The sequence below is a fragment of the Cucurbita maxima genome, unplaced genomic scaffold, assembly GCF_002738345.1.
Source record: "Cucurbita maxima cultivar Rimu unplaced genomic scaffold, Cmax_1.0 Cma_Scf00020, whole genome shotgun sequence".
NCBI lineage: Eukaryota > Viridiplantae > Streptophyta > Magnoliopsida > Cucurbitales > Cucurbitaceae > Cucurbita > Cucurbita maxima.
The window spans coordinates 576,978-601,520 of NW_019272036.1; the positions used below are offsets into that span (position 1 = coordinate 576,978).

Sequence of the window (24,543 nt, forward strand, 5' to 3'; positions counted from 1 at the left end):
TTACCTACTTTCCTTTTTTTCTTTTTCAAGCATAATTGTCGGTGATTGTTGTGTATGTTTTAAAAATGTGTCTACTAGAAAGAGGTTTCTACACCATTATAAATACTGTTTTGTTCTCCTGTTTAATTGATGTGGGATCTTACAATCCACCCTCTTTTGGGACCAGCGTTCTCGTTGGCATATGACTAGGTGCTTAGTTTTAATACCATTTGTATCCGCCCAAACCCATTTATATTGCAGAGTTAAACATGGTTTCTTCTTTCTCAAATTTTAGTTTGAAGTTTGTCGTTCACAACTAAAAACTTTTCGATTTTGTTACAAATTCTCTTTCCCTCCACATTCCGATGTCAAGTACGTTGAATCTTGTTCCATCAACACATAGACTCTCAATATTGGCTAAATTAATAAAAAGAATCATGAATTTTATACTTCATTTCAAAAAAAGTACCAATAATAACTTTAGATAAAAAAAACTAAAAAATACACTTGTAAAAAAAAAAAATTAAAACGTATCATTTAATATTTTATTTAAAAAATACTTTTAAATTTTTAAAAGAGTTTTAAAAAATATCATTTTTAAAAACTTCACAAACATTTTAAATTTTTTACAAAATATATACCCATAAGCTTTAAAAACTTAAAAATACTAATATTTTAAAAAATTTTAAAAAATTAAAAAGTCCAGAAATATCATTTAATATTTTATTTAAAAAATACTTTTAAATTTTTAAAAGAGTTTTAAAAAATATCATTTTTAAAAACTTCACAAACATTTTAAATTTTTAAAAAAATATATACCCATAAGCTTTAAAAACTTAAAAATACTAATATTTTAAAAAAATTTAAAAAATTAAAAAGTCCAGAAATAATATATGAAGGGTAGATATACAATTTCATCTATATATTCACGATTAAGTATTTTTTTAAATTTTATTTAAAAAATTAGATATTTTTTAAACATAGTATTAACCCTACGAATATTAAAAAAATAATAATAATAAAATGTATTAATTTTAAAATTTTAAGGTATTTTTTAATAAACCCTATTTATATTTTACATACTAATTTTAATACAATTGAAAATCAATCCAAGCCGCTTAAACAATTTTGTAATTTAACCGATTTGAAAGACATAAATACCCCCGTGATCAGAATAATAATACAACTTTGTCTAACCCTATCACTCTGCTTTCTCCTCACTCGGTCTGGTCTGCATTTCTCTCAGATTCTAACTTTAGTTCACGAAACTCGAACCCAGTGGATTGAAAGGTTTGAAAAATTCCATTTCTGAAACGAAATTTCGTTCTGTTAGTTGGATTTCTTTTTGTAACGAGAGCCAGTTCCTTTGGTTGGTAAGGAGAAGATGAATAAGGATTGGGACTTATTTCTGCCATGATTTATCAGCAGCTTTTTTTTTTTTTTTTTCTGCAACGATACCATGCTAAATTATCTTTTTTCTGCTGTTTTTTCTTGGTGAAATCAGGAATTGATCGAATTAGAGATGGCGAGCGCAGTCGATGCTGCTGGAGATCCGATTCCTACATCAGCGGTGTTAATGTCCTCGTCAAAGCACATTGCGAACATGTGTCGATCGGAGAATGTGGCATACCTCCAGTGCAAAAGGAAGGATCCGAACCCGGAGAAATGCCTCGAAAAAGGCCAACAAGTTACTCGCTGCGTCCTCTCCCTGTAAGTGAATCACCTCTTCGTTGTTTTCATAGCCGAAGTTCGAATTCGCCACTTTTCATCGGCTTTGGTTTATATTTTCCGGAAATTTGCTTTAGTTATCACATGATCGTCTTCTAATCTGCAAGCAAATACATGATTAGGTAATACACTGCTTTAGCAATCATATGGTCGTTATCTGATCCGCTAGAGTAGAAAACTAGGAGGAGTAAGGGTTGTTTCTTAGACTTGATATAAAAATTATTAATGCCGGTGCTGATAAGATTTTACGTTGATAATCTTTTATCTGACTAAATTTATGGTGAGCATGGTAGTCATTATGCGAAATCACCCGTTCATAATTAAGCACCTTTAGCTTAGGTGCACGGTGGAAATATTGGATTGTGGAGGTCTTCCAGATTTTGAAGGGTTGCAAGCATTCATGATTTAGATCTCTTTAGTGGCATTGAAGGGGTAGTCTCACAGTTCATGGTTCAGCATTTTTAATCTTTGGATGAGGAATTCAATGAATTCAACTTTCGGTTGGTTGAGCTGGAATTTGCTAGGTTATGCTAATTTGCAGTTTCAAGAGGCTGGATAGTTGATTTTTCAAGTTTTTTTTTTTAAGTCAAACCTCTATCTAGAAAGCCTATATGGCTAAGGCTTGTTATCATTAATTATTACAATTTTTTTTTTGTTGTACATTGGGTTTTTACAAATGACACGAAGAGTAGTTTTCTTCACCTTTTACTTGGTCCCCTATATTCTCCAAGATTACGTTTGTTATGGGTTAATAACGTCAAAGCTATCGTTTCTGAGTTTTGGTTGGACTGCTTTCAAAGGATTTTTTGAATAAGCAACAATGTTGGTTTGAGCGGCTTGAGTTTCCCAGATTGAAAGCTTCACAGTGCTGTTCTCTGTCTAAATTTGTTGGTCATTTCTCTTTTTTGAATACTTGCTTGAATAGGGACGGTTTCATATTTTCGTATAGTTTGTTACTTTTCTCTTTTCTTTTTCTTCTCTCCCTTTGAAGGTTTGTATTATCAGACATTTGTTACTTCTCATTTTATCGATAAAAAATTTCCCATCTTGTTTGAAAAAAAAAAATTGAGAATACAAGTGAATGATACGAGAAATATCATTGATGAAATGAGCAATTTTCATTTCACAATATTTAGAGATAATAGCTTTGTTTAGTAAACATTAGTACTTGTTAAATAATCAACCGAGAGGCTGCTTCTGTTTGCAGGCTTAAAGATCTTCATCAAAGGTGCACAAAAGAGATGGATGCTTATGTCGGTTGCATGTACTACAATACAAATGAGTTTGACTTATGTCGCAAAGAGCAGGAAGCATTCGAGAAAGCATGTCCCTTGGAATGATTTTCCCCATATATGTAAACTTATTACAATAAATTTTTCTTGTTTGCAATGAGCATGTACTGTTGTTGCGTACCTTCTCTGAGTTAAACTTTTTTCTTCATAACAATGAAATATTTTGTGTATGTCTCGGGTTGCAAACCCGATACATTGTTGCAAACAGAATCGACCAATCTTTGCCAGCCCCTTTTGGACAATTGTCGTTAGCAATCATCTCTATTGCTTCTTAAAATTTCCCTGTTCAATATATCTAGTGATTTTTTTCATTCCAATTCTTAATGTGAATTGGAAAATTGATACCAAATCCATGTTCAATTTGTGTATGTCAACTCATAAAGATTGATTGATGTAGATAACTTGCATATCACTCCATTCATGAAGGTTCAACTAACAAATGTATTTGATGTCTGGGATATCATTTGATTTAATACTTCTTTGTGGCTGCTGTTTCTCGGATTTTTGTACTAATCAGGTTAGTTTAATTATTTTGGATTGATTTCTTTTCTTTGAGGGGTCTCCTATTGTTGTGTCGTTTTTTCTTTTGTACATGTATATTCTTTCATGTGCCTCGACACATTTGATTTCTCATTAAAAAAACAATTGGAGCAATGGTAGGTTCTGTTACAAGCGGTTTGCTTGCAGACTTCATCAGTCAAAAAGGGGTAAGTTGGTTAAATTTTATAGGTTTGATTGAGTTTTTTTTGCCATCGTTGACTATTTACTGATCATCTTGGAGATATGTACAGGCTATGAGAGTTTTGGTGCTCATTGCCTTACGGGTTGGCTAGCAGTTTATTTGTCAGCGATCGGAGCTATATGCATTTATTGAACACATGATCCTTCACTAAAAAGAAGCAATAACTCATCTTACTGACATTGCTTGTATGGTTTTGTTGTGATTCTCCCGCAGGAAGCTTTTTCACTGGACTTTGGACTTTGGAAGGGTGCTCACTGGTTATGGGATTGGAGTTTTCTCCCATGTGGTGAAGTTTGCTACAAATATTTCTAATCATTCTAGCAATGCCTGCATTGCTTTCCTCTTTTCTCTTATATGAATTCTTTCATGTTAAAATTGTCAAAACTTGTTGTTGATTGATTCCTATATTCATAGAGGAAATAGCACCAAAATCTACGAGGAGGCCCAACACACTCGAGCAGGTGTAGAGGATGAAAAACATAGACCCCCTTAGAAAAACAAAGAAATTTTTAGTTAACGAGTTTAAACAAGATGGTTATCTAATAACAAGTTACTAATTTTCTTTAGCATCCCTCCTCATTTGCCGTGCAGCTTATGATTGTTACAAGTTACAAGGTCGTTGTCGTTGCTTTCTTATTAGGAACAGTGGTAACATGGAGAACTCTTTGCTTTAACTGGCAAATTCTCTCTGTTTTAGATACATATTAGTTTGTTCAGATCAGTTGAGATGGTGTTATAATGTAATGTAAAGAAAAATATTGGATAGAATTATCAATATAAGGCTAATATACTATTTTACTGAACCATTGATCTGTAGGAATCATTCCATGTGTTTTTCTGATTGTTGGTCTGTTGTTTTGTTCTGGAGTCGTCTCCTCGATGGCTCGTAGTGCAGCATTCCTTTAATCCAAACTTTTTTCACTTTGTGTTTCCTGACCGAAAAACGGAATAGAAGAAACGAATTCGAAACTAAGGTTCTTGTTTTCAGGCAAACGTTGGCAATGAGAAGGACTTTCAAGTTGCATTACAGCTACTTTGTGGAAAGGATGCTGATATCTCTGATGAGGCTGCTGAAATCAAAGTATTTTTCTCATTATTTTCATTGAGAATTTGGTGAGTTCTTGATTTTTCCAAAAAGAATGAACCCTTTAATTTACCAACCAGACTACAATGAAAGTCTACAAAGTCTCCCAAAAGCCAGACTCCTGGACTTGTTTGTCCTGCTATTGTAAGCTCCTTCCTTCATCTGTATTGTAAAACTTTCTTCTTCTTGAGTTTCATTTCCAAGCATAGCTCTGATGATAGTTATTAGATCGGTGTCGGACTGATGGTATTGCAACAATTTGGAGGCATCAACCGGATCGGTTCGGTTTCTATCAAGCGAAATCTTTGCATTACTAGTATAGTTTTGAAGTCTTAGCTTATATACTCCTTTTCTCTTGCTTCTCAAAGTAATCATTAATTCTTGTGGTATGAAATGCAGGCCCCTCGTCGAGCAAAGCTGGCACCATTTCTTATGCTTGTCTTCAGGGCATAAGCCGCTTATAACGGTAAATATCTCTTTCATCTTTCACTTTGAAATCCAAACTTATATGCGAGGGAAAGAATAGCAAATTTTGATGTCCTTCCTTCTTCCTCAAAGCAAGCTCTCAATCCATCATCATTAGGAAACTCTGTCGTTTCATCTCGTTCTCGACATCGTCCCTAATCTCTCTTATAATGCAGGGCCATGGCTTGTTGCTCGGTTAAGTCACGGTGCTCGCCATTGCTGAAGTTTTGGTAACCAAATTTTTATAGATGTCGACTTTAAATATCATATAGAGACTAGATATTTGGTTAACGACTTGAGTAAAAGAAATTGTTTTCAAGTTACGAGAGGTGAGTTCTTAACGATCTAGGAGATATTTGGTTAACAACTTCTGACCTATTTGGTTCATTTCGTAAAGGTTAGTACCTAGTATAAATCGTCGGAGTTGATTTTTCTCGGTGGGAATAGGGATGAAAAAACATTGGAGTTGCATGAATCAAAAAATGAATCGGGGCTAAGAGGAGTTGAATAAGGTGTATCTCTAACTCTATTTTACCTCGTTCTCATTGTTTATCTAAAATTATAATTTCATTAATCCTATGAATACATGCTATACTTATAACCTTAGTCTAAAGCCTACTTTCTTACTATAGATTCATTTAACAATCATATATATATATATATATATATATATATATTCATTTTAATTGATAATTATTAATTTAAGGTTCAAAATATTTAATGGTCAGAGCTTCAATTAATGAACTTACTAGTTTAGGGTTGTATGGACTCAACTCATATTAATGAGAGATATAAATTGTTTTTTCTAATTAAATATTTTGACATAAATTTAAATGGACCTATCTTACAATTTTACCCTTGAACTACATTTAATTTTTTAAACTAACTTTGAAATAATATAAAATATATATATAGTTCACGTTTGGTTGGTATCTATTTGATTTAAACAATTAAGCATTTTTTTAAAATGCAGTTCTATTAAATATAAATTAGAAAATTTTTATTTAGTTTTGTATTAATAGATTGAATTAATTTTTAGAACTTTCAAATATATCATATAAATATATTTTAAGTTTTTTAAAATTTAAAAAATAAAAATACATGCCTAATTTTAAAGGGCAACTAGCATAAGACAAAGACAAAGAAAGTAGTATACCATTTTTAAATTATAAAAATCTTGTTTTTTACAAATTGTCGGGTTGTTATATTTTCAATCCTACATATACATTGCCAAAGTGGCAAAGTCAATTCCTTTAATTATTGTTTTTTCATTTAATCAAAATAGAAATAAAATTTTACAAAAACTAAATATTGTCCTGATTTTAATTGACAAAAAAAAAAAAAAAATAATAATAATAATAATAATAATAATAAAATCATTAAATAGAAAAATAGAAACAGATATTTTTTCCGATATATATATACCCTTATGAGAACTCGCTGAACAACTCTTCTTTTTGCCTGATCGAACCATGTCAACTGCATAGCGGGAATCTCTAAGCTCTGGTAGATCACAGTTTTTCTCGCTCTCTCTCTCTCTTTCTCTCTGTTTCTTTCTGCAAGACAAAGCCACCGGAAGCAATGGCGTCGTCGGCCGCTAGGATTACGTTTCGCGTTGTCATGGTGGTAGTCCTCCTCCTCGTCATTTTCTATGTCGGTCGTCCTCTGTACTGGAAGATTTCCGCCACTGTCCATGACATTCGCCGGAACAAACAGACCGTTAAAGAAGGTGCGTTTAATTTGATGTTAAATTTGTATGTTTATGCTCGCCGGTGATTTGAAATGGAGTTTCAATTCTTTGTGTTGGACCTGCATTTCAGGTTTCTCTCAAATCGTTCTTGAAGCTCAGAAATCGGTGGGATGGTACCACGACGAGTCGGACTCGGGCGTCCATGATGGAGCTGATGGAAAGAAGGCTGGATCGGTTGCTGCTCGGAGGCTGCTTCATCAGGTTTCGTGAAAATCTCAGTTATTTGAATTGTGATTAGTCCTGAGAATTGAATGGTTTCATATGCATTAGTAAAGATAAATCAACGGATCTGGTTTTGTTTTTGTTTTTGTTTTTGTTTTTGTTTTGTCGTAATAAAGTGATATAATGACTGAAGTAGCAACTATTGAATTAATTTAGTTAAATGAAGGTAATGAAGGGTAAAGAAACCGTAATGCTTCAGCGTTCAGCCTTCAGTGTTGACACTATGCATTATTAGTCACTCGGATATTGTGTATAGTGATATTTGTACCTGAGACGTGGTGAACCACTACTTCGTAAAGACTTATTCTTACACAAACAAAAAAGAGGAAGAAGATATAACAAGTTTTTAATCTGGCCTTCCCTCTGAACAGATCCAGATATGTATCTTACATGAGCGACCTTGGCTGATATTGTGAACGAGTATTTATAATTTAAGACAAAAAATATGGTTGAGGTGGAAATGCGTACATAAGATGACAAGAACTGAAGATGGCAGTGGTAGCTTGTGATAGTTTTTGTTACTATGACTTGCTAGTTGGACATTTAGTGCTGATAGAGAAATTCCAAACAAACTCGACTAGTTGAAGTATAATGGAGTAGGCTTCAATAAGCAAATTTTAGAAAATGACATATCTTTGGAACTGTCTAGATAGAACAGAAGACTTTGTGGCACTGTAGTTGACCATAGAAAGAAACCCATTCTGCCCTACTGTCTTGTAATCACGCTTAATTGCTGCTACTCACAAGCTCAAGTGCAGCGAACATGACAAATCTCACTTGCAATAAGTTATTGCCCTCGTGCAAATAATTTATTTTTTCCTGTTATTTATTTTGTGGTAATTCCTTAGTATGAAATAAGTGGTTACCTCTGTCCCAAGTCTTTGAATGTAACTTGTATACCTTCCTCATCTCATCCTTGTAAACATGAGAAGGGAGAGAAGGAAGGATTGTTGCAGAATATTTGAGCATATTGATATGATAATCGTGTCTACAAACTTCTAAGTTTGATGTAACATAGTGTTTTCTAGGAAGTTTCACATTGAAATTCATTGTACTAAGTCTAGACACTTTTCCCCAATCAAGGTACAAGGAAACCTCTGATCCAAGACTTGACGCATTATATGATCCTTGTAGTTAATCAACCCTGTAGCTATGGTAAAGGGTGACTTGTAAATTTCAGAATTAGGATTTTGAATGAGTGAACTAGCTATAATATCTTGGCTTCTAGGGGAAATAGAAGCATTTTGACAATCCTTAGCTCTCTGGAGTCTGAATTGGTTGAGTTGAACAGCTCAAAATCTTTGCATTCTATTGTTCCCCTCCAAGATAACCTAATCTTACAAATCTTCATGCTAGCTGAAAAATATGGACTGCCACTAGAATATGATAAATTTCCAAATTCCACCTTGATATTAAACATAAGAATATCACACATATAATTGTCTCCGTCCCACTCTACATCGAAAAAACCAGAGGAGACTCTAAACTATTAGCAGTTCCTGCAGTTCATCTAAATATTAACCCAAAATAAGCTTAAATGGGATAACATACATCATGAATTGTCAACTACATAGTTCCTCGTTTTATGACAACTTGGAACGAATTATGTTGATCAGTATTGCTGGGGAAAACAAAATTAAACCAAATATAGAATAGCAAACTTGCTTGATGTTACAATCTGCTACTTCAAACATCACCTTCCTTTTCCAACCTTCTGAAAGCTTTTGCTTCTTCTGTCACAAAGTGGTGCATTCTCATCTCGAGGCTTCTCCCTTTCTTTACACTTTGCGTGTGAAAAATTGTTTATATTAATTTTCTTATTGTTCATGTATGGAAAATAGAGATAAATGTGGAGATTTCAGTGGCAGGACTTCCATTACCTCATCTTAGAAAACTTATTGCCAACTTCTGAATGTTTGTATGTATCTGAGTATACCATTATGTTTCGTTTAACTCATGTTTTTATGATTTCTATGTTAGATTAGGACAAGTGGTAGGGGGAAAAAGAACCATTTAAAAAAGTGTGCAAGAAATATTTCTTTGAAATCCTGGCTATGAGCTATTTATAGAAGTCCATTGACAATTCTTAAATTTCCACGTAAATCATTAAGTATTTCTGACACCGAGTTGCCTTATGACAATTCTTTACAAATATCCATGCGGAATAGCTGCACTCAGACACAACTGGTAGAGCTTTTTCTTACCTTTAAAACCAACATGAAAAGAAGAGTCCTCAAATATTTAAAATCACATGCCAAGACAAGTCTTGTTCACAATGTGGAATTCCATTGGAATCTTTAAATACAACCATTTTATAACATTGACATTACCCAGGAAAGTGGCATGGTTTAGAAAATACTTCCTCAGCAGTAAACATTCACACAGGTCTCATCAAATAGAAGAACAGTAATTTCGCAAGGACCTCCGAGAAAACAAAAAGAAAAATAACATTCCCGTCAACTCTAATAACAAGTACTCCAGAAGTATTCTCTAGCCTTTTGTGGATATCAGCAGACTTAGAATAGCAATTCTTTTGTAGGGATTGACCCACCAGCAGCCACAATTTGTTGCTCCATCTGCAATTAACAGATAAAACCTTTAGAAATTAAGAAGGATCTGCTAGCTTTTAAAACAGCAGTCTTATGTACTGACCCTGAATAGATTCTCAAACTTGTTTTTCACCAGGCAGGTCTCTTGCTTTAGTTGTTGCAGATATCTCAGGCACCTGCACCGAACCCAAAAATTCCCTTGTGTTTATAAGCTAATTTCATCCAATATTGCTCATATGTTGTAGGAGCTTTAATAGGAAAAACTTCTGATTTTGTTTAATAATAATACATAAATACCCTTTTTTGATAACTCGGGCCAAAGACGATAAAGAAAAGGTTCAATAATAGTGAAGTATTTCATGGTAAAAAAATTGAGACCTCAAAAAATTTGGGACTGAAAGGAAAAATAGATAAAATTCAAGCACAAAAAAATCGTACTTGAATCTAAGCATCATAACAACCCAGCTTTAGCCTTCAAAAGATAAGAGCTCACTCACCCTTCAATGTTCTGTTCCTCACAGAAGCTGCGGAGGGTAATACAGACATTTTTAACTCTCTGTGCACCTATGCTGTTAACCACAAAAGTCACAAAATCCTTCATTCAGTTTAGTTTTCGGTGCTCAAATTGATGAGTTTTTTTTTCTTTTCTAGAGAGAATACTATTTAATTCTCTTTTAGAGTTCGAAAATGGCAAGCTGCCAAATGAAAATTTTATTCACTCTATGCTTGATAAATTAGGGGGAAAAAAAAAACTGGCTGTTTGGAAGCTATTTACTCAAACTAGCCTTCTTTTTAGACAAAAAAATTAAGCATAAACATGATTATGTAACAGTTTCCCTCAAATATCATTAACTTTTATAAACAAACCCATAAAACTAGTTTTCGAATTAGGCTCCCAAAAGCTCATACATCATCAACACAAGGATATGAGGGAAAAAACGGGGTATTAGAAGTTTGGTGCCTACCTAGAACTGCTTCCTTTAAGCTGGTGAACATGGCCATCAACCTTTTGAAAATCCACATCAGGCTCTTCTCTGTAAAAAAAGGTTCAGAGAAAAAGGAAAACTCATATCAAAACAAAGATCAAAGAAACCCATAGATAGAAAAAGAAAAAGAAAAAAGCTTTGAGAAGCCTCCTCACAAAGCTCTGGTAAGATCATTGAGAAGCCTTTCAGAATCCTCAAAGAAAAGAGACACCACTTCAACAATGAAATCTGGGTTGCCCTCATCTTGCAGTTTCTGCAGCTCTATAAACTGACTGTCCAAGAAACCCTACTCTCTCCAAACACCAGAAACCAAACAATAAATAAATTAAGAAACTGAAACTACAAAGCAAGAAAACAAACCCCATTAAAGATTTGATCTTAGTTTTTGTTTTTTGTTCATACCTCCATGAATAGCGACTTTGTGTACTCAACCCATTGTCTCTGCATCAATCCCACCTCCATGCTTGCTTGCACTACACGCAAGAAACAAATAAAACTCCGTTATCAAAACTGCAACCCAAAATTGCAGATTTTTGAGGAAAGATTGCTTCAGACAAAGGGTTTTGAATGCCAGAAAAAACCTTTCAAAATTTTTGAGTAATAATGCAAAGCTTTTCCCTTTACTTTTAGGTATTATTATTGGTTGCACTTAAACTAGCAGACCAACCCAACTTTCCGTCTTCTCTGGATTTCTGTGCTGCTGCTGATTATTTGTGTCCCCAACCTCCCCAATTTCCTCTCTCTCTCTCTCGGCCTTTGCGCCATTTATTCATTTATGAGCCTCTCAACTCTGAAAGGAGTCCTTGAGCTCAACATTGTTTTCTCTGTTCTGGTTTATTATAATATTCCTTTTGACTGGTCTTTTTTTTTTTTTCTCTTGAGAAACTATTGGTTGTGGTTAATCGTTTTAGTTATAAGCTTGATGTTTATCTGAAAGAAGACTTGAAAGAAGACTTCATGGTTCTTTTCATCTATTGTCCTTGCACTATTACCATATTCTACTTTAGCCCTTGGTCCTTGTACTCCTAATTATTTCTTATTTCAAACCTTAACTTTGTGTGATGGATAGCAAATGATTTTGTATAATATTTTGAACAGTTTAGAACAGTAGAGATTAAGCGTCCCAGTCTAATAAAAGTTGAAGGACTAGAATTAGATTGAAATCTTGAAATTCAAATGAATAATCTTGTCCTCTCATATAATATTAAGCTAAAGTTATTTGATTTGTTTTAGATGGGTTTGATTAAAAACCAAGGGACAGAAAATTGGACCAAATCCCCTTTTTGCTTTATGAGGTAAAAGAAGACAATGATATGCCTTAGCATTTTGTTCATCGCCCATTTATTTCTTCGAGAGTCACTAACAACGTGGATAGGGAATCCTTATCATTTTTTCAATCTCCACTATATATATATACACACTTTTATCTTTTAATTATTATTTTATTAAAAAAGAAAAGAAAAAACAGAATTCTCGTAATGATGGGTTGGAACCATATTCTCATTGTTGATAGTAAACACGAATATATTCTATTAAGCTTCCAACGAGATAAAACTGTGGTGTGGTCGTGAATTTAACCCAATTGTTGGATATACAATAAATAAACACATTTTAATTAAAAAAATATTTATCAAATTATATAGATTTCATTCTGTAAAAACGCTGATTTAGTAATGATGTTGAAGATTAACAAAACAGTGGTATCAAATTCTTTCTTGAAACTATTATCTTATGTTGATTTCATTTTTAAATCTTAAATTTCCATTTATTGATTTGTATAGTTTAAAACTTCAAAATAACCTATACATAAAAAGACCAAAAAAAGAATGGTAAGATATTATCACATAGGTTATGTTAATATTTTATTTGAAATATTGAATTTAAAATTGAAAAATAACATCTATTTTACAGAACGAGAAAAGTTTACATTTTTATAGAATTTTTTAATAAAAAAATAATAATGGAAGGTTCCATTTTCTATATTAGAAAAATAAAAATTTATTTAAAAAAAAAGTAATGGCATTGTTAATACCATACCACCAAGTCTTACCCCATATTATTAAAATACATGCAATTTGTTCCTAAGGCATCACTTCCACCTAAAGATTAAATAATTAGCGGGTTGACAAATAGCTTTCAAGTACTTTTATCTAAAAAGATAAAAAATAATTATTAAAAAAAAAATTAGCAGTTCATACCATAGTGTTATTGGGTGGGAGAAGGAATCTCCATGGCCACTTAAGAGATGCCTGTTGAGTGAAGCATCTTGTTGTTCATTATCTTGCAGGTTGCTTTATTATTGATATGTCCAACATTTGCATATTCGCACTTTTACTTATTATCACCATGCAGCTTATGGAATCTTTCCTTCTAATAAATGGCCAAAAACGGCTAGTGTAATTGTCCAGATCTACCGTTAGCATATATTGTCCTCTTTGAACTTTCCCTTTCGAGCTTCCCTCAAAGCTTTAACACCCTTATAAATGATGTTTTGTTCTTCTTGGCTATAGCTTTTTCTCACTAATATATTAGATGAAGAATGAAGGATTTGTCAAAAAACTGAGTGAGGATGATTAGATTTTGACCTCTTTCCTTCCTTCGTGTCTTTTCAATTTCAGATGGCTTGAAGTCCTGCTGGGTTCCTTGAATTTTTTGAACTCATCACACAACCATATTTACACAGAGCAAAATATGATGCCAAGAGATGAGGTCAACCAGCAGCTATAAGCCAACTACCACCTATCGGGCTGGGGGGATGGCTTAATAATGTAGTTTTCATATAACGTAAATAAAAAAAAGTATAGCAGTTTTCTAGATTCTAGAGAGATTGATCGATCGCATGTAGATGATCTCATAAGACGATGAAATGATTCATTTTCAATGTCTAGAAAGGTTGAAAAATAATGTTTTCAAACTCGTAAAAAAATATTCCTATTGAGAAGTAAGGGTCCGTGATCACTTCAAAAAGTCCCTCCCTAATTATTTCGTTGCTACATCAGCCAAATTACTGTTTCCTATAATGTAAATAAAGATAAACTATAGCTTTTAAAGCTACAATACTCCTATAAGAAAAATGAACATAATAAAGGTAGTCTTATCAATTGAAAAACGAAAGGAAAAAAGAAAGGGTTATAATTACCAAGGCTACTGCTTTATGCTTCCGTGCTTCAGACTGCAATAAGTGCTTTTCATTCCACAATGACTGAAGTGCCAAACGACACCAAAAAATAAAAGGTTAAGAATTCATGACTGAGTGACTACTTTATCTAAGTCATTATGTATTTCCTTTTAGAAGAAACGGTACCTCACTATGGAAAACAAAGCAAAGTGCCACTCAAAAGGAAAGGAAAGGAAATTTAAACTAACCCAATAATTTAAAAATACCACAATTAATATTCACCAAAGACATGAATTTTATCGACTAAAAGGTATGGAAATTTATGAGTGGAAAGAACATACTGTTGAGATCAACAGGTCCTGCAACTCCTCCGACAGTAGCCAGGAAGCTCTGGAGATCCGACCATGTACTCTGGGTTTTTGGTGCATTCTCCTAAGGCAGCCCATCTCTCACAGCTTTCATTTAGATCCGTACAGTTCCCAACGTTTGCTAAGTTTTTGCTGAAAGAATCTACGTGAATCCACTTTGTTGCTGACCATTTTTCTCCTTCAAGGACAGGGCAACCTCCATGTAGACTTTTGGTATCTGGTATGGCATTTGGTTCAAGGCTAAAGAAGAGAAGGGCATCGCCTTTCTTTGGTTTCACTACACCGTTCCAAATGGGAATAAAATGAGATGAAGCAAATCGATTTCAAGCAAGTTTTATAGTTTGATAAGTACTGAAGAAGTAACAATTCACCTGCGATTCCTTTCCTTGCACACTCTGAGAGATCCTCGTCTGTTTCAGAAGCCCTCCTGTGGGGAGATTTCTGCTCAAAGAGGTTATATATAATAAGGTTAAACAAATTCGTTCCCAGTTTATATGTGACTTTCATACAAATTATTGAGTTTTGTTAAAAGTTGATGAAAAGTTTCACTAATCCAAGATGTTTCATGTGTAATCCAATTCACCAATAGTTTTGTTTGAAACTTAGGGACTTCAAAAATCGAAAATCGAAAATCAAAAATCGAAAAATTCAATTATCAGCAATTGAAATTTTCTACAACAATTAATGCCTCTAAGGTGGATTCTATTGCATCCACAATGAATATAGTTCAATTCATAGACATTTTGATTGAGAAACAGAATCATGGAAAGAGTTTTGAATGGGGTAATGGGATTCGATATCGTCTTCCTGAACAATATATAGGTCTAGAAAATTATAGTTAAGTTCTCTGGATTATCCAACACTGAGTCTTCCCAGAAAAACCCTAGTTAGAGAGTGGGCCTTTTCATCAGAAAGCTGAGTGGTAAGGTTTATTAATATAGAGAGTACTGAGATATAAGAAGAGGTGATCTTCCAATTGAACATGAGGAGTATCATAGAGTTGTTCTAGCTAGTAAAGTAGAAAAAAAATATTTATAAAAAAATATTTCTTACACGGCTAGATGGGGGGTCATAAAAAATGTTTCGTTCTCCTCCCCCAACCAACCAATGTGGGATCTCACAATCCACGCTCCTTCAGGGTCCAACGTCCTCGCTAGCACTCGTTCCCTTCTCCAATCGATGTGGGACCCCCCCAAATCCACTCCCCTTCGGAGCCCAACGTCCTTGCTGGCACACCGCCTTGTGCCCACTCCCTTCGGGACTCAGCCTCTTCGTTGGCACATCGCCTGTGTCCGGCTCTGATACTATTTGTAACAGAAGCCCACCGCTAGCAGATACTTTTTTTTTTGCTTTCCCTTTCAGGCTTTCCCGCAAGGTTTTTAAAACGCGTCTACCCTTTCAGGCTTTCCCGCAAGGTTTTTAAAACGCGTCTACTAAGGAGAGATTTCCACACCCTTATAAAGAATGTTTCGTTCTCCTCTCCAACCGACGTGGGATCTCACACATATCATCATTTTCTGCCCATTTTATTTAACTTAAGAGACTCCATAATCTTTCCCTAAAATAAAGTGAACATAAAGGAGTATAATAGTGTAGTTCTAGCTAGTAAAGTAGTTTCTGAATCAAAATTCAAACGAACCTCTGCCATTGGGAAAACTGTTTCACCGCCTTTGGTCACATCAGAGAGATACATGAGGACAGTAGCCAAACGATGTCCTCCCCAGGCAATATTCACCTTGTCAACAAAGTAATCATAGTGTGATTCATATCTCTGCCCATGCTCATATCTCAATACCTGAATGTCTTCCCCATTTTCTGAAAGTGAAAAATACACCACACATTTAGCAGCAATATTGGGCATGACATCCATCCAATACATATACTCTCCTTGGCTGCCCCATGGTATAAAGACGTCATGAATGTTACTTATAGAAAATCAGCTGTAGTGATTCAAATATATATAATGAATGTTACTTATAGAAAATCAGCTGTAGTGATTCAAATATATATAATGTAACAGCTCAAGTCCACTACAAGCAGATATTGTCCGCTTTGGCCCGTTACATATCGTTGTCATCCTCACAGTTTTAAAACACAAATACTAGGAAGAGGTTTCTACACCCTTATATGGAATGTTTCGCTCTCCTCTCTATCTAACCAATGTGGGAACTCACAATTCAACCCCCTTGGGGAAGCGCCCTCGCTGGCACGCCGCATGACGTCTGGCTCTGATACCATTTGAAACAGCCTAAGCTACCACTAGCAAATATTGTCTGTTTTAGCCTTAACGTATTGTCGTCAGCCTCACAGTTTTAAAATGCGTCTGCTAGGAAAAAGTTTTCACTCTTATAAAAAAGGTTTCGTTCTCCTCCCCAATCGATGTGAGATCTCACATATAACATAACATATCAATGGTGAATTATGTGATTTGATAGTAAACAAATCGTATACCTTTTGGAAGAAAAGTCCACGCAGCAATTTTGTCCTCTATGCCAGAAACAATAGCATCCTGAATATCAAATAAAAATGTAAATGTGCAATACAAACATGGGGTAATAAGAGATCTCAACTGATACTTAATAGAACCAAAGGAAGTATTCATTGCCATACCATAAATTAATTTTAAGACACAAGTGGGAAGAGCACAAAGTCCACTGGTCTAGACAAGATATTAGATCAATTGTAACATAACGGCTCAAGCTTTTGAGACTAGTCCTGATTTAACAAGATAAGAGTGAAGGAGGTTTTAAGTTATTGATTCTGCAAAATTGTTTTCTCCCTAATTTTGTTCTAGGACCTCCTGGATCAAAAACTAACATCTAAAGCTTAAACACAAGAGGCAATGTTTATTAGTGCATCCATGCTATCAGGAACGTTCCTATCGTAATGTGATTGTTTAACCTCTTTGAGAAGGCAATCTATTTCAGTATCGTAACAGCGAAGTTTCTTCCATTTAGTTTAATTCAATAAATAGCTTCAATGGAGTAGTAACGGATGTTTGTTTCCGATCAAAAACAAAAATCAAAAGAGAAAGTCGAGAAAATATCCAGAAAAACTGGAAAATTATTTTGTAGGGAGATCAAAACCAACCTTGCTCTTAGGAATGAACATTCCTGAGCTCGTTCGAACAGTACTGAGCTTGCTCTTTCCTGACTCATTATCAGCAACCTCAGATCTCTTTAGCTCGGATCTCGCCTATCGCAGAAGAAAAACAGAGATTCACATTGACGGTATGTATTCCATATCAAACTCAATGATGAATATCACTAATCTTAACTTACAATAGAAATCAGGTGGTCGCATTCTAGGTCCGTGAGAAAACCTTCATATACAAAAGCTCTGCAATATCAGTGAAATCATCTAATCAAAATTTGGAAAATAGAAGATAACTTAATTACTAATTTAATATCAGCACTAAGTTAAAGGTCACTGAACTCAACCTAGACGACCAAAACTTCGAAGCTAAAACAACCAAGAGTTCAATACTTCCCCGTTCCACAACTTTCTCAGCAAACAAACACAATAGACAAAAAAATAAAAATAAAAAAGAGACATGCATTTGAAATCGACTCTGCTAAAAACCTTGGTTTCCATGAAATCTGCTTCACTTTACTAGGATCTACGGTGGTGCTCGCCGAACGAGCAGACGAACAAATGGATTCTCGAACAACCGATGCAATCGAAATCAAGAAGATGAATAACAGAGAGCGAAATTTGGACATAATTTCGCTTGGATCAAAATAGAAAGAGAGTGAGAGAGAGAGGGAGAACTATGGACGAAAATTTGTTCGAGGTTTCCAAATCCAGGATTTCTCGGAGCTTCCTCTCACACCAGTCAACGTCGAACAGCTAAATAGTAAAGCCAACTGCCCGCTCTTTAAATTTGCAGTTTTTTTTTTTTTTTTTTTTTTTTAATAAATTAAATCTTACGAGTTTGAAAGTCGGCACGTTACGTACAAAATATAAATGATTTGTAGGCTTAGGGAACCTAATTTCAAAACCTGAAAGTAAACGGAGAGATTTATAGTTCATGTGGAACTAAAATTATAGAAAATATTTACTAACAATTTCATTTCAACAATTTAGGAAATTAAATTACAAAAATACCCTTACTCGAAACGTTTCTTTTTCATCATCCTTTTGCAAATCCTTCCACCGAACAAATTAAAGAGAAGCTTCATTCATCTACAATGTATTAGAAAGACGTTTTTTTCTACTTCAACGTATCATTTGAGATGGAGTTGATTCTTATGCTACACCTTCATGTCCTTCACTTGTTTTACCTTAATAAGTATCTACGACTGAAAGATTAAATATTTGAATTCTTCACGTCAGTCCTAAATGTTATTGAACTAAACTAAAACTCCTTCCGAACCAAAAACATGAAAAGAAATTAAAACAAATAATAATAATAACATGAAAAATAAGTAATAGACCTCTCCATATTTATATGTCGAGGTAATATTGTTCAAATTTAAGTTAGTTTAGTACATGGTTATATACCTTTGAAAGTACTTGTGTAAATATAAAAATTTGTACTTATACCCCTATCAGTTAGAAATACAAAGAAGAGAACATAAACATATTGGGGTCATTTGATCGAGTATAAATGCATAAGAATTAGGTATAAATTTATCTAAACATCGCAGGTTCCTAAAACAATCTCCAAATGTCGATCCATGTCAGTTAAATACTTTGTAGAATTATACTCCTCTGCATCCAAAAGCTCTGCAGAGTATGTCCTTCGAAGTTTTGACTTCTGTCGCTTTACACGCTCCAAATTATCTTCATCCCCTTTCAGAATCTGAACAATCTGCATATAAATATACCAAAATACTCTACTTAAATCATTTCATACCGACTTTCAACATCTTAAAGAAACAAAACTTCATCTTCTCTAGGAAACTCGTTGAGTTTAAATGACAAACATGAGCATTAATTGGATATGAGGACAAGGAAAAAGAGAGATTCTTTCACAATGATATGATATTGTCCACTTTGAGCTTCTCATGGATTTTTGCTTTTGATTTCTCCAAAAGGTCTTATTAGTCGACGTGCGACTCCTCTATCACCGATCCTCAACAAATACACCATGTGAATATGTTTTCAAAATTTATGGATGAAAATCTAATTGATACTATTTGTTTAGATAAACTAATAACATGGACTAAGTACTGATCATATAGAATTGAATGTTGAATGTTTGAAAGTATACCAACTAAAATGGAACAATTTTAACCCAAGAGAATTTCATCTTCTCTAGGAAACTTATCCAATTTCAATGTTTAGAAATGAAAGGCAGTCTCTTGCTCAAACGTAGGGATGATAATCTTTGTCCCTGAAGCAAGATTGGAGACAGGACAAGGAAAAAGAGAGGTATCTTTTTAAGTTTTAATAAGATAAAAGACAAGGAAAATGATGAACAATGGGAGGATTGGATTTCGCATTACATCAGTCAGATTGGTTATGGTAATCAGGATTATCTAGATTTGACAGTTTTTCAAAGAGAAAAATCGAATATTTTCTTCAAGAAAAAGTGCATACCTCACTCATTTCTGGCCGTTGAACTGAAGATTGATCTATGCACATTGAAGCTACGGATATCAAACGGTTCATTTGTTGGGTGTCGAATGCGTCAGCAAGTGATGTATCGACAAGCTCCTTGAGATCTTGTTTAAGAAGTATAGGTTTCGCCTGCAAATGGTTTTAAAACAGACCAATGTTAATAAACAAAATTGTCCCAAAGAACTGCAAAAGTGAGGTTGAAGTAGCTGACTTACCCACATCACGAGGCTTTGCTGTGCGCTATCTATTGCTCGTCGTCCCGTAATAAGTTCCAACAACAGTACTCCATAGGCATAGACATCAGTTTTTTCATCAACAATTCCATGCATAAAGAACTCAGGAGGAAGGTACCTATAATCATCAGAAGAGACAGAAAAGGAGGATCTTGGATGAGTAGGTGTAACATCCTAAACCTACCACTCATAGTTTTAAAACACGTTTACTAGGGAGAGGTTTTCACACTCTTATAAGGAATGTTTCGTTCCCCTCTCTAATCGATGTGTGATCTCACAATCCACCCCCTCTCACTGGCACATTGTTTGGTGTCTGGCTCTGATACATTTATAACAACACAAGCCCACCGCTAACAGATAGTCCGTTTTTGCTCGTTACGTATCACCGTCAGTCTCACGGTTTTAAAATGCGTCTACTATGGAAAGGTTTCCACGCCCTTATAAGAAATGTTTCGTTCCCCCCCTCCAACCGATGTGGGATCTCACAATCCACCCCCCTTAGAGGTCCAGTATCCCCGCTGGCACACTGCTCGGTGTCTAGCTCTAGTACCAACATAACAGCACAAGCCTACCACTAACCGATATTGTCCGCTTTTGTCCATTACATATCACCGTCAACCTCACGGTTTTAAAACATGTCTACTAGGGAGAGGTTTCCACGCCCTTATAAAAAATGTTTCATTCCCCTTCCAACCGATGTGAGATATCATGAGTAGGATTTCAAAACTTCTTAATAATAACTTTCAATCAACATACCCGAATGTTCCTTCGAACTTTGACACAGTATGGTGAGTCCATCGATCTGGCAGCCACTTAGCAAGCCCAAAGTCAGAAATCTGGATTCATTTTCAAGCAGTCACCAAACTAAATTTGAAACATATAATGTATCTCTTATGCGAATCAGCAGTATGAAAGATTTTGAAACTGCAGGATATTCAGATATTATGTAAAGATTTTTAATTGATGTAATCACTTTCAATGCTTGAAATTTACGAGCCAATAGAAATGTATGAATGCAAAGCAAAGGAAAATCGTTTATGTTTGCACATTTTCAACTTTCCTGCATGTCTTCTGCAACAATGTATTGTTGGGACTACCGAGGCAACACTCGGAATGCTGTCACAAAGCATATAAGCATACCTGAGGCTCAAAATCATCTCTTAGCAATATATTAGCAGCCTTAATATCTCTGTGGATTATTCTTCTTTGGCAGCCTTCATGAAGATACAAAAGACCTTCAGCAATTCCTAGAGAAATCCTATACCTGGTTGGCCAATCCAGTCTCTCCTTTGATTCTACATTATACCGGCGGAATTAGCAATAAATTAAGCTGTTAGAAATGCAAAAGCTTGACAGTGAAGAACAAACCATAAAGTATGGATGCCAGGCTCCCATGGGGTGATAAATGAAGTATAAGGTGCATTCCCCCGTCAACTCCGTACCCAATTACACTCGCGATATTAGGATGATCAACATGAACTATAATTCCGAGCTCAGACAAGAAGTCTGCAGTCATCTCTTCTGGGTTGCCTCTTGTAAGCCGCTTGATCGCGACTAGTTGCCCATCTTCCAACTGCCCCTTGTAAACTTCAGAATAACCGCCCTCACCAATCAAGTTTTCTTTGGAAAAGAGAAAAAGGGTGTTTATCAGCATACAAACTTATACCATAAAAAGGGAGGGCATCAAAATTTCCATCAACAAGGCTATCTCGGAGTTTAGAAATACACCTTGGCTGAAGTTATTGCTTGCAGCTTGCAGCTCTGAAAGTGTGAAATTCTTCCAAGAAGATCTGAAGTAGCAGAACTCAGTCTCTATGGCAGAGTCCATCACTGGTGATAACGTCGGAAGAATATCCTCTCTAATTCTTTTGCTCTTTTTTCTGGTGAGCTTTGGAACAGCTTTAAGAGGAGGAAAGGTTTGAAATCGCATCTGAGGTCCTTTCATCAGTAAGCGAATGAAACCTTTCCAATGACTCAGATTTCTTGAGTCCGGATGATCTTCCCAGTCGGAAGTGCTGGCCAGGGAAGTAGTTGTTTCACAATCCAAGTTTCTTGAGCAGTCCTCGAGCACCCCTCTTGGAGATGATTCATTTTTTCTTTCAATGTCCAAATCTAATAATCTCAAATCTACCGAGAATAGAACCATAACATTTGTACATTAAATACTTGCAGGAGCTTAGAGATCTTCCTAATTCAAAACACAAATTTCAAAGCAATACGAGCATAGTAGAAACTTAGAGATTATCATACCATGAATGACAATTGTGTCGGAGAATCCACGCACTCTTCTGCTCCCTGAAGTGGGAGTGCTCACTGCTTGATCTGTCTGATCATTTGATTGGTTTTCTGTCTGATCATTTGATTGATTTTCGGTCTGATCATTTGATTGGTTTTCGTCAACAGTGTCGCCTGAATCATTGCTGCTCAACAAATTTCCATGTCAACAAGTAATTGACAGCATAAAAGCTCCAAGGAAAAATCTCCAAAAATAACCCAATATAAAAATGGAGAAGAAATGGCCAACAGGAAATTGCAGAAAGTATAAACCAGACAAGGAAGAATCAACAAAATAAAATAGGCCAACTTTAGGATTATCTTAGTTATAGGTTGAACTCGCCCTATGGGCTACCGTTTCAAATCCCCGCCCAACAATTATAATATTTGTTAGAAATGCAAACAAATATATTTGTTAATTCCAAATCTTCAAACATGTAATAGGGATGTGCAAAATCAAGCCAGTTTCGTTTGTTTTCCATTCTTTATGTCCAAACCGATAGCTAATGGGCTAATGGTTTGGTTAGGCTCATCAATTTTCTTTTATATCCAAACTAAGGCGCAAAGGCCTAAAGAATACCTTCGAAACATCATCCTGCCAAGAACAGGTACCGCTAGAAATTTAAAAGATTAAAAAAAAAATGAAAAAAATCAATGGAACATACACAAATAAATGTGATGCAATCTAAGTAGAGAGGGAAAAAACCTTTCGGACGCTTGAGGTTCAATCGAATCGCACCAAGTATCCTCCGAGTCTTGCTGATCCAGTTTGTCTACAGTTGAAGGTTCCAACACCTTCGATCTTTGCAACGTTCGCTCGGACGCCTTACTACTTCAGAAAACAACCACAACTCGTCAGGGTGAAGCACCTCAATCATTCAATCCTTACTTGTAAACTTGATTAATAATTGTGCTACTATTGAAATCTGGAGAAAACAATCATATTTTCCCCATTGTCTTAAAAACAAATGCAAACCGAACCCTAAAAATAACGATTACGGAATCAAAACCCCGCACGTCACGATCAGCGATCCTACAGAATCAAATGATCTCATACATTTTCACATCTTATTACTTCAGAAAGAAACAACTTGTCAATCTCAACCACACAGTCTTTTCAATCATTACTTCTAAACATGAACTATTGCGCATATGTTGAAATCTGCAAATACCGTGTCGCTCTTTAAAAAACATGCAAACAGAAACCTAGAAATAGCTATTGTGAAATCAAAATTCCAAACGATGCAATCAGCGAACCTACAGAATCAAACGATCTCATACATTTTCACATCGCGAAAGCTGAAAAAGAAAGCAAAAGCAAAAGCAAATAATAAAAACAACAACAACAATAATTACCTGGTGGAAGAAGCCGGAGATTCAGGATCAGAGTCCATGAATCTCCTAAACGGGAAAAAGAAGAAGGAAGCAATTTTGAGCTTCCAAGGAAATCACGGAGGAAGAAACAGAGGAGACTCGGCGACGGCGAGATAGAGAGGAAGAAGAGAGTAAAGGTCCGCATGAATTCAAATCGCCATTTCCAACGTAGCTAGTATTCTTGATTGATCTCCGAAATTTGGTGCTCCATACTCGGATTTAAATTTGCATATTCGCTCAAGTTGTACGTCATTCTGTAATGAACAACGGCGACCATTTGAGGAGTTGTAATTTTCCCGGGAAAATCTGTTCTTGTCTTTTGAGTTTTTGACACGTGGCATTTCAAATTCCCCTGTTTTGTTTGTGCCAAATCTCAGCCTTCCATCTCTTTTGCATAAATGACAGCTAACGGATTTTTCTATATTTAAAAAAAAAACTAAATTATGCAAAATAACCGTTTCTCAAGCTATAATAGTATTTTAAAGCTATAATAACCGTGAATCTCATTGTAATAATATTTTTAATTTAGAAAAAAAAAATCATTTAAAATATTGCAAAAATTTACGTAAGCTTTCCTCTTTATAATTAAGTTTCTATTTTAATTTTTAAATTCGCTTTTATTTTATCTATATATATATATATATATATATAATGCGTATTCATTAAGAGCCAACTATTTTCGTAAAAAGTCAAAACATAGGACCATTCATGTAATTTTTGAAACTTTAATGACTAAATAGAAATTATAGGAAAATAAATATTGGTTAATAATATTTTTTTACCCAAATTTATATTAATGGTTAATGATTAATGA

General features: G+C 34.8%; 5 protein-coding genes across 13 annotated transcripts; 2 read left to right on the forward strand and 3 right to left on the reverse strand.

Annotated features, from left to right (window-relative positions):
- Window positions 1-1,163: 1,163 nt before the first annotated feature.
- Window positions 1,164-3,241, forward strand: LOC111494823 (NADH dehydrogenase [ubiquinone] 1 alpha subcomplex subunit 8-B-like). 2 transcript variants are annotated; one of them, XM_023144812.1, is made up of 3 exons: window positions 1,164-1,269; window positions 1,484-1,689; window positions 2,915-3,241. In XM_023144812.1, the coding sequence occupies exons 2-3, from the start codon at window positions 1,502-1,504 to the stop codon at window positions 3,045-3,047; spliced, it is 321 nt and encodes a 106-aa protein (XP_023000580.1). In that variant the 5' UTR covers window positions 1,164-1,269; window positions 1,484-1,501; the 3' UTR covers window positions 3,048-3,241. The 2 variants fall into 2 exon arrangements, with proteins under 2 accessions (XP_023000580.1, XP_023000581.1); XM_023144813.1 differs by having other exon boundaries at window positions 1,208-1,352.
- A 3,483-nt stretch (window positions 3,242-6,724) lies between these two features.
- On the forward strand, window positions 6,725-13,622 carry LOC111494388. 5 transcript variants are annotated; one of them, XM_023144320.1, is made up of 3 exons: window positions 6,725-7,019; window positions 7,111-7,241; window positions 13,410-13,622. In XM_023144320.1, exons 1-3 carry the CDS (start codon window positions 6,872-6,874, stop codon window positions 13,422-13,424), a joined length of 294 nt encoding a protein of 97 aa, XP_023000088.1. In that variant the 5' UTR covers window positions 6,725-6,871; the 3' UTR covers window positions 13,425-13,622. The 5 variants fall into 5 exon arrangements, with proteins under 5 accessions (XP_023000088.1, XP_023000089.1, XP_023000086.1 ...); XM_023144321.1 differs by having other exon boundaries at window positions 13,416-13,621; XM_023144318.1 differs by lacking the exon at window positions 13,410-13,622 and adding an exon at window positions 12,031-12,111.
- LOC111494387 (histidine-containing phosphotransfer protein 1-like) lies at window positions 9,546-11,551 on the reverse strand. Of its 2 annotated transcripts, none has more exons than XM_023144315.1 (7): window positions 11,422-11,551; window positions 11,200-11,270; window positions 10,953-11,083; window positions 10,777-10,845; window positions 10,309-10,380; window positions 9,915-9,987; window positions 9,546-9,838 (listed from the first exon to the last, which is right to left on the reverse strand). In XM_023144315.1, coding segments are annotated over exons 1-7 (477 nt in total). In that variant the 5' UTR covers window positions 11,423-11,551; the 3' UTR covers window positions 9,546-9,778. The 2 variants fall into 2 exon arrangements, with proteins under 2 accessions (XP_023000083.1, XP_023000084.1); XM_023144316.1 differs by having other exon boundaries at window positions 11,379-11,548.
- A 343-nt stretch (window positions 13,623-13,965) lies between the features above and the next one.
- Window positions 13,966-18,131, reverse strand: LOC111494385 (probable prolyl 4-hydroxylase 4). Of its 2 annotated transcripts, XM_023144314.1 has the most exons (8): window positions 17,866-18,131; window positions 17,565-17,622; window positions 17,374-17,478; window positions 16,735-16,792; window positions 15,923-16,098; window positions 14,655-14,724; window positions 14,257-14,560; window positions 13,966-13,999 (listed from the first exon to the last, which is right to left on the reverse strand). In XM_023144314.1, the coding sequence occupies exons 1-7, from the start codon at window positions 18,003-18,005 to the stop codon at window positions 14,265-14,267; spliced, it is 903 nt and encodes a 300-aa protein (XP_023000082.1). In that variant the 5' UTR covers window positions 18,006-18,131; the 3' UTR covers window positions 13,966-13,999; window positions 14,257-14,264. The 2 variants fall into 2 exon arrangements, with proteins under 2 accessions (XP_023000082.1, XP_023000081.1); XM_023144313.1 differs by lacking the exon at window positions 13,966-13,999 and having other exon boundaries at window positions 14,048-14,560.
- Window positions 18,132-18,783: 652 nt separating this feature from the next.
- LOC111494838 (receptor-like cytosolic serine/threonine-protein kinase RBK2) lies at window positions 18,784-23,975 on the reverse strand. 2 transcript variants are annotated; one of them, XM_023144831.1, is made up of 10 exons: window positions 23,712-23,975; window positions 23,062-23,184; window positions 22,332-22,501; window positions 21,810-22,208; window positions 21,450-21,701; window positions 21,222-21,376; window positions 20,838-20,917; window positions 20,064-20,199; window positions 19,828-19,977; window positions 18,784-19,096 (listed from the first exon to the last, which is right to left on the reverse strand). In XM_023144831.1, the coding sequence occupies exons 1-10, from the start codon at window positions 23,747-23,749 to the stop codon at window positions 18,920-18,922; spliced, it is 1,680 nt and encodes a 559-aa protein (XP_023000599.1). In that variant the 5' UTR covers window positions 23,750-23,975; the 3' UTR covers window positions 18,784-18,919. The 2 variants fall into 2 exon arrangements, with proteins under 2 accessions (XP_023000599.1, XP_023000598.1); XM_023144830.1 differs by having other exon boundaries at window positions 23,062-23,187.
- Window positions 23,976-24,543: the final 568 nt, after the last annotated feature.